This window comes from Chiloscyllium punctatum, chromosome 9, assembly GCF_047496795.1.
Source record: "Chiloscyllium punctatum isolate Juve2018m chromosome 9, sChiPun1.3, whole genome shotgun sequence".
NCBI classification, from domain to species: domain Eukaryota; kingdom Metazoa; phylum Chordata; class Chondrichthyes; order Orectolobiformes; family Hemiscylliidae; genus Chiloscyllium; species Chiloscyllium punctatum.
In genome coordinates this window covers 6,893,886-6,906,018 of record NC_092747.1, presented here as the reverse complement: position 1 = coordinate 6,906,018, position 12,133 = coordinate 6,893,886, and the positions used below count along the sequence as shown (strand labels likewise).

The 12,133-nt window shown below is 43.3% G+C and overlaps 1 protein-coding gene across 3 annotated transcripts in view; it reads right to left on the bottom strand.

Moving 5' to 3' along the window:
- rsf1a (remodeling and spacing factor 1a) overlaps positions 1-12,133 on the bottom strand; it is a 105,792-nt gene that overhangs the window by 35,615 nt on the left and 58,044 nt on the right. For 2 of the 3 annotated variants that reach the window (XM_072576795.1, XM_072576793.1), the window contains exons 5-6: positions 6,394-6,548; positions 1,049-2,382 (exon numbers count right to left, since the gene is read on the bottom strand). In XM_072576795.1, the coding sequence (XP_072432896.1) occupies positions 1,049-2,382; positions 6,394-6,548 (1,489 nt within the window). The remainder of the gene's footprint in view (positions 1-1,048; positions 2,383-6,393; positions 6,549-12,133) is intronic. The other variant, XM_072576794.1, reaches the window with a different exon arrangement.

The following is a 12,133-nucleotide window of genomic DNA, read 5'->3' as shown; positions in this document are numbered from 1 at the left end:
TCAACGGCCAAGAGGTGTTCGTTTGCTCATATTTGCGATGTTCGCCTGTTCCCAATTCTTGCGTTCCACCATCTAACTTTGTCATTTGTTTTTTCACTGAGATGATCTTACATTATCATTTCACACTTCCTTACACCTTTTCAGCTAAGAGATAAATACATTTATGGATTTTAAAATGCATCAAGGGGTGGGGAGAAGCAGAACTATGCTACTGAAATAGAGGATCAACCAAGACCATATTGAATGATGGACCAAATAGGTGACTCTTGCTTCTAATTTCTAGGTCTCATGCACCAGCCCCATCCTCCCCAAATGCTTTCAACAAACATCACAACAGTGGTGAGCAAGGGGGAGCTCTTATTGATTACCCCTACTTTACATTCTTCCTAATTTGAGGACCACCAGGCCCCAATTGCAGTAGAATCATCACCATGACAGAAATGAATTATATTAAGCAAGGATCAACCCTAAAGCACTGTAGTGTCCAACTGGTAAATCACCAAGGTCCTCTTTACACTGAGAATTCTTACGAGTATAGAATGCTTAGACAGAGGTGATAGTGGAGACAGAGACTGCACAGCGAGGGGATAGTAGACCCCTCTTTGAAAGGGAAGACGTGGGCCTATGGGACAAGGCAACAAATCAGAACTAGATTTAAACAATACCATCACAGGGCTGGCATGGACAACGGGTCAAATGGCTGTAAATGTCTGAGATTGCACTCAAATCTTTGCTTAGTAGAACATTCCCAAATGATTTGGTAAGACTGCATGCCTCATTACAATTTCTGAACTTATATTTTGTTTTGTGCCCTTAATACGTCTTTGCTTTGTTCACCAATTCACCAATGTTACTCATGGAAGGAAGTCTGCTGTCTGTACCCAGTCTGGCTTACGTGCAACTTCACAGTAACGTAATCTGGCTCAGAACTGCCACTCCGTTGCTTACCCTATTCAAAGGTGATTCAGGATGTCTTGTCAGCAACACCCACAACCCATACATGACAAACCAATTTTGCTTTTACTTTTAAACAATCAAATCATTGTACCTTTGCTCCCTTTGAATCTTTCTCCACCTTTTTATGGTTCTCATCCTTATCCAAACTTTGAGGTACTGATGGTTCTTCCCGCTTACAGGCTTTCTTCTCCAGGTTTTCTGTCACTTTTACCGTAGGTTTGGATATCCTCAGCGACCTCCTTAAGCATCTTGTCCCATTAGGTTCGGTCTCTCGTTTCTCTTCTGCCTGCTCAACCTTCTGGGGTGCTTCTTCCTCTGAAGTCTTCCTCGTTAACTGCTGCCTCAAGGATGCTCTTGTTCTCCTCACGGGTAGCTTTTCTGTATGTTCCTCCTCTGCTGGTGTAACAGTTGTCTTTTTTGTGTCAGGCATTTCTTTGTCACGTAGCTTGGTTCTGAGGCAATCTCCCTTCCCTTCCTCACATTTTGATCTGGCTTCCTCCGTAGGCTTCGCAAGCTCAGGAAGATCCTGGTCTACAGCCTTCTCCTTCACTGGGCAGTTCTGGCTCACTTCAACTTTATTGCTGCTCGCGTGATTCTCCTGGCTAAAGTTCGTAGGCAAATCAGAGTCCGGCTTGCTTGATCCATTGATGCCATTTTCCTCTTCTTTAGTTGAGCATGGGGTTTCAGGCTCTTGGTTCTTCTTCTGCTCAACCTTCCCTGGAGAAGAAGCCTCGATAACTCTTTCATCTTTGTGATTGTTCACTTGGGGTCTAGCAGCTATCTCACCATTCATGAGCTGCTTTCCTTCCACCTTTTCCTCTGGCGTCTGCTTCACTGCCTCGCCTTCCACTTTTAACCCTTCTTTTAAAGGCTCCCTGACAGAGGTCAGAGGCTTGCCGAGGGGAGTCTTCACTGAGTTGTCATAGTCCTCAGTCAGTTTAATTTCACGTTTTTTCACAGGAAGTTTTGCCTGTTTGACATTTTTCAAGGCTCTCTCAAGCTCTTCCGACGACTTTTCTTTGACATCATCAGGAGGTTCCATCTTGATGTTAACTCCTGGCCTTTCACGATCTACAGTTGCTAACTTATCAGCGCAACCTTTGGCATCACCAGAGCTTTTCAGACTGACCACTTGCACTTTAGCAGCTATGTTTCCATCTTCAGTTGGCCTATGAATTTTGTCAAGGTTGTTTTCTATGGCTACTTTAGCACCTTCACCTTTCGCATCAGCTTTTTCCGATGCAGGCTGCTCTGTCTTAATAGTCTGCTCTGCCTTGGAGTCATTTTCGATTGTCTCTTTTTTAACTGTCTGTATTTTTGCCTCATCTTCTGGAGAAGTAGTTGTGGGTGGAGATGCTAGATGCTGCGTGGTAACTTCAGGCTCCTTCTGCTGCCCTGTTATTGTCTCTTCCAGTTTTACTTCTTCTATGCAAAAGTTCAAACAAAGAAATTGTCAAAGAAATCTGCTTGCATTTCTAAAACTCTTCAGCACAGAAATATCTAAAAATGCTTCATGTACTAAAATGTTTTGAAAAGCTGTTGCCAAACGCAGGAGAAAACAGCAATGAGGTCAGGACAAGTTAATCTAGTTTATGATGTTGTTGTGGTTCTGTTCGCCGAGCTGGGAATGTGTGTTGCAGACGTTTCATCCCTGTCTAGGTGACATCCTCAGTGCTTGGGAGCCTCCTGTGAAGCTTCCTCCGGCATTTATAGTGATTTGTATCTGCCGCTTCCGGTTGTCAGTTCCAGCTGTCCGTTGCAGTGGTCGGTATATTGGGTCCAGGTCAATGTGCTTATTGATTGAATCTGTGGATGAGTGCCATGCCTCTACGAATTCCCTGGCTGTTCTCTGTTTGGATCGTCCTATAATAGTAGTGTCGTCCCAGTTGAACTCATGTTGCTTGTCATCGGAGTGTGGCTACTAAGGATAGCTGGTCATGTCGTTTCATGGCTAGTTGGTGTTCATGGATATGGATCGTTAGCTGTCTTCCTGTTTGTCCTATGTAGTGTTTTGTGCAGTCCTTGCATGGGATTTTGTACACTACATTGGTTTTGCTTATGCTGGGTTACGGGTCCTTCGTCCTAGTGAATTTTTGTCTGAGAGTGGCTGTTGGTTTGTGTGCTGTTATGAGTCCTAGTGGTCGCAGTAGTCTGGCTGTTAGTTCAGATGTATGGTAGTGTGGCTAGTCCTTTGGGTTGTGGCATATCCTCATTCTGTCGTCTTTCCCTTAGGCATCTGTTGATGAAATTGCGGGTGTATCCGTTTTTGGCGAATACATTGTAAAGGTGTTCTTCTTCCTCTTTTTGCAGTTCTGGTGTACTGCAGTGTGTTGAACAGTGTCTTAGTGCAACTTCTTTTGTGTGTGTTTGGGTGGTTGCTTTCGTAGTTTAGGACTTGGTCTGTGTGTGCGTGGCTCTCCTGCATACCTTTAGTGGTGAATTCTCCATTCTGTGTTCTCTGTACCATCACGTCTAGGAACGGGTATATAGGAAAGCCACACACACAGACCAAGACCTAAACTACGAAAGCAACCACCCCAACACACACAAAAGAAGTTGCATCAAGACACTGTTCAAAAGGGCCACAACACACTGCAGTACACCAGAACTGCAAAAGAGGAAGAAGAACACCTATACAACGTATTCGCCAAAAAACGGATACACCCGCAATTTCATCAACAGATGCCTAAGGGAAAGACGACAGAATGAGGATATGCCACAACCCAAAGGACTAGCCACACTACCATACATCTGAACTAACAGCCAGACTACTGCGACCACTAGGACTCAGAACAGCACACAAACCAACAGCCATCTCAGACAAAAACTCACTAGGACGAAGGACCCGATACCCAGCATGAGCAAAACCAATGTAGTGTACAAAGGTCCCATGCAAGGACTGCACAAAACACTACTTAGGACAAACAGGAAGACAGCTAACGATCCACATCCATGAACACCAACTAGCCATGAAACGACATGACCAGCTATCCTTAGTAGCCACACACGCAGATGACAAGCAACATGAGTTCGACTGGGACAACACTACTATTATAGGAAAAGCCAAACTGCCAGAGAATTCCTAGAGGCATGGCACTCATCCACATTCAATCAATAAGCACGTCGACCTGGACCCAATATACCGACCACTGCAGCGTTCAGCTGGAACTGACAACCGGAAGCGGCAGATACAAATCACTACAAATGCTGGAGGAAACATCACAGAAGCGCTTCACAAGCACTGAGGATGTCACCTAGACAGGGGACGGAACGTCTGCAACACAAATTCCCAGCTCGGCGAACAGAAACACGAGCACCCAAGCTACAAATCTTCTCACAAACTTTGACGTTTATGATGTTGTTAGTTGAGGAGGAATGCTGAAACAGGCAGCTCAACATGGTCCTCTTCAATATCACACCCATTTGAACTAGACGAGGATTTTGCTTAATTCTGGCTTGTGACTATACAGTCGGTGGAGCGACTGCCATGCTTCATCATCATGCCCATGGACACATTACATAGATGAATGGAAGTGAGAGGTTTACAAGGGGCTACCACTGCAATCACAGCCTATTGCCAATCCACATTTGCTGCTGATTGTGCCTTGTCACTGGTGAGCCTAACACCTCATTTAAATCTCAGTGAGAAAAGCACCCTGAGATTGGGGAGTCTGTTGAATTCTCCGCCACAGAAAGTGGTTAAGGCCAAAACATTGAAAATCTTAAAGAAAAATGTAGATATAGTTCTTAGGACTAAAAAGGATCAAAGGATTGTGGGGAGAAAGCAGGATTAGGGTACTGAGCTGGACAATCAGCCATGGTTATGTTGAATGGCAGGACAGGCTCAAGGGCTGAATAATCTAGTCCTGCTCCTATATTCCATGTTTTATGACTTTGTTGGTAGGGGGGAAAAAAGAGAAGAGAGAGAGAAAGTGGGGGTTAGTGTGTGTGAGAGAGAGAGAGAGAGAGAGAGAGAGAGAGAGAGAGAGAGAGAGAGAGAGAGAGAGAGAGAGAGAGAGAGAGAGAGAGAGAGAGAGATGAGAGAGAGAGAGAGAGAGAGACGAGAGAGGAGGTGGGGGTAAGAGGGTGGGGCAGGATCATATGCAGTGAGAGGTTGAAGTACATGTGATCAGATACAAGGAAATGAGTGGTAGGGGATAGCATATGTGAAAGAGCCACTGTGAACCTACAGACTGGAATAGTAAGATACACATGCACACACAACTTTGTCCTCTTTATCATCACACCAGACAAGAAGTGGAAAAACCTTGGCTGAAAAGTAATCCTTGCTCTGGTATGCATACTGCTATGGCCAGTTCAGAATGAACAAAGATAAATGTAGCATCTTAATTCCCTCCCATGGTGAAGACGACTTAAGGTCTAGTCTGTCTCTCTTTCTCTAGCTCTGTTTCTTAAGCAAAAGTCAAAAATGGTTTTATTAATTAGCTCTGCTATTTCACACTTCTTCATGGTCAGCTTTAGTTTTTTTGTTCAATGACCAACTTATCTCTTTGACTTTAAACATGTTCATGTCTTCTTCAGAACTCAACTTTTATTCTGAAATTAATGTTTAATACTGTGGCCAAATGTTATTTTGCAAAATTTGATCATTGCCTTTGTGTAAGAGAAAAAAAAGTGAAATGTGGACCCTCAGACGAATAGGATACATAACTCTAGTTTAACTGGAAAATTACACATGACACACCAGTCTACAGACAAAAGGAAAGGAAATTAGCCGTTTAAAGCACGCTGGACATCAGAATTACCTGGGAGCACGTGGGCATATGGTGAGATACAGAATGAAATCATTGAAAACATGGATCAGGTGGTGTGGTAAAATAAAGACCCCAAAGAACTAAACCCAAATGTTCACAAGGAGGCCTGCCAGTCCTCTGTGAAATGGTTGAGTATAAAATAATCCCCCAAAATATTTCTGCACAGGAGTAAAAACTGAAGTTTGGGAGTTAATCGGAGTAAAACCTGGGAGTGCATTTATTATGCAGTCAGAATCACAAGACAGGCATGTGTCTTTTTCAGCACTTGAGCAGAAATTCAAGTTAAAAAAATGTTTGAGGTTCTCTCCCAATGGAGCCACAAGATCAGAAAAAGTTCTGGTCATTTTCCCCTCTATCCTGGCTTTGCTACGTTAGCAGATTTCAGCCAAGTCAAGGGGAAAAATGAAAATGGCATGCCACAAAATCAATGGAATGCGAGAAAATACAAGTTTAGATTTCTTTTTTCACCCGTGATCTCTGTGGAATGTTATTAGGAGGTGAAGTTAGGCAATGGGAGGATTAGGTTCAATGCTGATGGCCCTTCCACCCTCCCATTGATACGGACAGCAGACAGCGGTAGTACATAAACCAGTGGCCATTTCAGAGAGATAATTTGCTCTCTATCTGGCTCCAAGACAACATTTTTAGGAAATAAAGCTACCTTCCAGATGTTCTTCAATTTCCTTCTTATTCTCTTCATCTTCTGGTGTAGGACTTGTATGAGAGGAGCCATCTTCCTGGATAAACTTGCTTAAAAGTGCTGGATCTATTTGAGCTTTCAGGAGTTGCAGTGTTTCAGCCAATTCATTACGGTCTCTGGTTTAAAAAAATTCATGGACACATCTTATTACTGTAGCTTAAGCACTCTAAAAAGCATTCAGAAATTTTTAGAGAAAAGATCAGAGGAAGTACAGATTAGTGCACACGTTGCATTAAATATAAGCTTTACATATCAGACATCGAGAAAGATATCTTGAGTCATTTCCAGTATTTCTCAGTTGAGTTAGGTTTACGAATCAATTTTCATTTTGTTTCTATTGCAAATAGTATTGAAACAATCATGAACTAGGATGGAAGACAAAAATCCCAACTGGGTTTCCTGATCTCTATTTCAAATTCTAGGAAAATGCACGTATGGATTCAATCAAAGTCTGGAACGGAGGTTGTTTGCTAATGATTTCCCTGTCCAGCTCCATCTGTAATTCCTCAGTGAGGCAGAACATGCTTGGAGGCAGCAAGATTAGCACAGCATCCCTCTGGACTTTGCTGTTTCAACATTCTCTTGGCCTGACATCCGATCCTGCATCCTCCACAACCAAGAGCTCACCCAAATTGTACCAGAATCCTAGTTCCTTCACTCAGTTACTCTGCACGCTGATTAGCTGTCAATTTGGCAAATGTCTCATTTTTAGAATCCACATGCTCATTCATAGATCTCCCCAAGACTTTGTCCTGTCTCACCTTGGTAACACCTTCTAGCCAGACAGATAGCTTCACATTCCTCCACACACTGTTTTAATCACTACACCATTGCTGACTGTGCTGTCAACTGCATGCATGTCAGGAATTCTCCCCTTAATCCTCTACACCTGCTTCCCCCACCCTAAGACTCGCCTTAAAATCTACCCAGCTCCTACTTCTTACACCAGACTACAGGGGGAGGCGACGACGTAGTATCATATTCACTGGACTGTTAATCTAGAGACTCAGGGTACTAGGGTTCTAATCCAGCCATAGCAGATAGTGAAATGTGTATTCAATAAAAATCTGGAATTAACAGTCCGGAATTAATGATGACCATGATTCCATGACCAAATGTCGGAAAAACCCGTTTGGTTCACTCATGTCCGTTAGGAAAGGAAACTGTCATCCTTACCCGTGCCAGATCATGTGACTCCAGACTCACAGCAACTTGGCCGACTCTTAACTGTGCTGTGGGCAATAAGTACCAGCCAAGCCAGCAACATCCTCATCTCATGAACGGATGCTAAAAACAAACTTGTCATCATGTACCCGAATAACTACTTATGCAGTTCAATGTCAAAGTGTGCTTGATAGTCCTCCTGTGAAGTGCCTTCAGTTGATGGTAAAGATGATAATGACATATGGCAAAAAACATTAGACAGATCAATGAGCACAGAATTTGATCATTCAGACCATTATGCAGCATCTTTGAAACAGCTCTCCAATTGTTTTGACTATTCTATTTTTACTCTGCAGTAAAGTTTGACCACAAATAAATCAAGGGTGATGTTCCATTGCAGGGAATCCTGCACTGTTGCAGGTGCTCATTTACATAAATGATTTGGATGTGAGCATAAGAGGTACGGTTAGTAAGTTTGCAGATGACACCAAAATTGGAGGTGTAGTGGACAGCGAAGTGGGTTACCTCAGATTACAACAGGATCTGGACCAGATGGGCCAATGGGCTGAGAAGTGGCAGATGGAGTTTAATTCAGATAAATGCAAGGTGCTGCATTTTGGGAAAGCAAATCTTAGCAGGACTTGTACACTTAATGGTAAGGCCCTAGGGAGTGTTGCTGAACAAAGAGACCTTGGAGTGCAGGTTCATAGCTCCTTGAAAGTGGAGTCGCAGGTAGATAGGATAGTGAAGAAAGCGTTTGGTGGTCATCAGCCAAGATTCTAAAGGCACGAGAACACTTTCTACAGATTGGAGGTTAGCTAATGTAACCCTTTGCCTCCTTTTTTTAAAAGGGGAGAAAATCAGGAATTACAGACTAATGAACCCGATGTTGGTATTGGGGATAATACTACCGGAGAAGGCTTGGCCTGGAAATGCTGGAGATCACAGCAAAGTAGTATGGTGGTGGAAAAGCCGAGCTGGTCAGGCAGCATCCGAGGAGGAGAGTCAACGTTTCAAACACTACAGTCCATTATAAAAGGACTGAAAAGGTGGCAAGATCAGACAGAGTCAGTATGGATTTACAAGAGAGAAATTGTGCTTGAAAAAAATCTACTGGAATGTTTTGAGGATGTGGCTTGCAGAGCTGATGAGGGGAAAACCAGTGGATGTGGTTTATTTTGACTTCCAGAAGGTTTTTGATGAAGTCCCACATAAGAGCTTAATGTGCAAAATTAAAGCATGTCATTGGAGGGTAGTGTATTGAGGAGGACAAAGTGAGGACTGCAGATGTTGGAGATCAGAATTGAAAAGTGTGGTAGTTGGAAAAGCACAGCCGGTCAAGCAGCAGAGGAGCAGGAAAGTCAACATTTTGAGCATGAGCTCTTCAGCAGGAAGTGATAAAGAGCTCAGCTAGTGTACTGAGATGGATAGAAACCTGGTTGGCAGGCAGGAGACACAAAAGAGGAATAAAAAGTCTTTTTCCAAATGGCAGGTAGTGACTAATGGAGTGGCACAGGGATCAGCACTAGGAATTCAGCTATTCACAATGATTTTGATGAGGGAACTACATGTAATATATCCAGATTTGCAGATCACACAAAGCAGGGTGGGAGAGTGAGCTGTGAGGAGGATGTAGAGATGCTTCAGTGTGATTTTGCTGATTACTCAAAAGCAAACAAGTTGGCTCAGTGGTTAGCACTGCTGCCTCAGCGCCAGGGACCCAGGTTCAATTCCTGTCTAGGGCAACTGTCTGTGTGGAGTTTGCACATTCTCCCTGTATCTGTGCAGGTTTCCTCTGGATGCTCCAGTTTCCTCCCACAGTCCAAAGATGTGCAGGTTAGGTGAATTTGCCACGCTAAATTGCCTGTAATGTTAGGCGCATTCGTCAGGGGTGAATGTAGGGAATGGGTCTGGGTGGGTTGCTCTTCGGAGGGTCGGTGTGGACTTTTTGGGATGAAGGGCCTGTTTCCACACTGTAGGGAATCTAACCTAATAATGTGGATAAATACGAATAAATATCCACTTTGGGAGCAGAAACAGAAAGTTGGATGACCATTTGAATGGTAAAGGGAGAGGGAGGGAGTGGGAGGGAGTGAGAGGGAGGGAGAGAGAGGAAGAAAGAAAGGAGAGAGAAAAAGAGAGAGAGAGAGAGAGAGAGAGAGAGAAAGAAAGAAAGAAAGAAAGAAAGAAAGAAAGAAAGAAAGAAAGAAAGAAAGAAAGAAAGAAAGAAAGAAAGAAAGAAAGAAAGAAAGAAAGAAAGAAAGAAAGAAAGGAGAGAGAGAGAAAAAGAGAGAGAGAGAGAGAGAGAGAGAGAGAGAGAGAGAGAGAGAGAGAGAGAGAGAGAGAGAGAGAGAGAGAGAGAGAGAGAGAGAGAGAGAGGAAAATGAGCGATGCGACCTAGATCTCCTTGTACATTGTTCACTGAAGGTAAACATGCAGGTGCAGCTGGCAATGAAGGAGGTAATAGCATGTTGGCCTTCATAACAAAATGATTCAAATACAGAAGCTGGAATGTCTTGCTGTAAACATTGCTGCCTTGGTGATACCACTCCTGAAATATAGAGACAGTTATGGTCTCCTTATCTGAAAGGAAGATGCATTTACTATATAGGGAGCACAGCACAGCTTTATCAGGTTGAGTCCTGGGATGGCACGACTGACATAAGAGATGAGATTGAATTAGTTAGGATTATATTCACTGCAAGTAAAAACAAAGACTGCAGATGCTGGAAACCAGAGTCGAGATTAGAGTGGTGCTGGAAAAGCACAGCAGGTCAGGCAGCATCCGAGGAGCAGAAGGAGGAGGAGTTCATAAGAAGGGGTGAATTCACAGAAACCTATAAAACTCTATCAGACTGGGCAGATACGGGAACAATGTTTCCAATGACAGAGGAGACCATAACCAGGTGTCACAGTCTAAGGATATGGGGTAGACAATTTAGGACAGGGATGAGGAGAAATTTCTTCACCCAGAGTGTGGTGAGCCTGTGGAAGTCACTATGACAGAAAGCAGTTGATGCCAAAACATGGTATAATTTCAAGAAGGTGTTGGATATAGTACTTGGTGCAAAAGAGATCCAAAGGATATGGGAGTGTGTGGGGTCAGGGTATTGAGTTGGGTGATCAGCCATGATCATATTGAATGATGCAGCAGACTTAAGGGGCTGAATGGCCTGCTCCTGTTCCTATTTTGTATGTTTCCCCTACAATGTAGAATGTTCCTCTTTCTTTTGTCTTTTCAAAGTTACGATTGAAGCTAATTCCTCAACCACCTTCCAGACATTCCTGATTGCTTTATGGGCTGTGCTGCAATAACCAAGCAGCAGATCCTGGACAATTGTCAAGTATCATAGGAACATGGCTGAAAATGTGTTGCTGGAAAAGCGCAGCAGGTCAGGCAGCATCCAAGGAACAGGAGAATCGACGTTTCGGGCATAAGCCCTCCTATCACAGGAACCCTCCAAGTATAGGATCACAGAAGGAATGTTCATTGTTTCAAGGTGCCAGAGAAGTGCTGGAACCTTTGCAAATGCAGAAGGGAAGTTAAAAATGCAACATTGCTTCAAAGAAACTGTTGAGATTTTTGAAATTTTATGGTTTGTACTGTTTGCCTCCCAATGTACAGTTCATACTGAAAGATACAATATTTGTTATAAAATTATCAGACTGCTACTCCCTAATATGCTGCCCTTGTCCAAGGGCAGAGCTCTGCTGCTTCTTGGAATTCCTGCCCTTACAGTCAGCATGACAGCTTGATTTGCACAAGTGAAGAATTAGTATCATGGGAGGTATAACCAGAGAAGGTTATGGTGGGGTGAATCACCATCAGGGAGAGTAGGTGCCCACTGTCACAGATGCCAGCCTTCTGCCAATCTGATTAATTCCATGTGATTTCAAAACATAGCTGAATTTATTGAATAATGTAAAGACAATGAGCACTGATAGCACTCTGACATTAATACAATAATCTTGTTCTCCTGAATATGTGCATAACCAAGCTGTTCCAATATAGTTAAAACACTAGCTGCCTGGCAATAGGGAAAATTTACTATCTCTGTCCGAAGCACAAATCCAATTTAGCCAACTACCTTATCATCAGGTGACATTCAATCACAACAAAGTGATGGAAAGGGTAGTCAACAGTGCCATCAAATAATACTTACTCAAGAATAATCTGCTTACTGGTGCTGATTATGGGTTCCATCAGGCCCACTCAACTCCTGACCTTATTTCAAACATGGACAAAATAGTGCATTCCAGAGGAGAGGTGATCGTGACTGCCCTTCTCGTCACTGTACCTAGCAGCCAGAGCAGATCTGGAGTCAATTAGAATCAAGAGGAAACTCTCCACTGACTTGAGTCATAATGGGTACAAAGGAAGATGGAGTGGTTGTTGGAAGTTAACCATCACAACTCTACAGTGGTTTTGCAGCATAGTGTCCTGGGCACAATCATTTTAAGCTGCTTCAATGACCTTCCTTTCATCTTTTTTTTGTGATGACACTAAGTAGTGGATCTCGATTTCCAGCGTGCTACC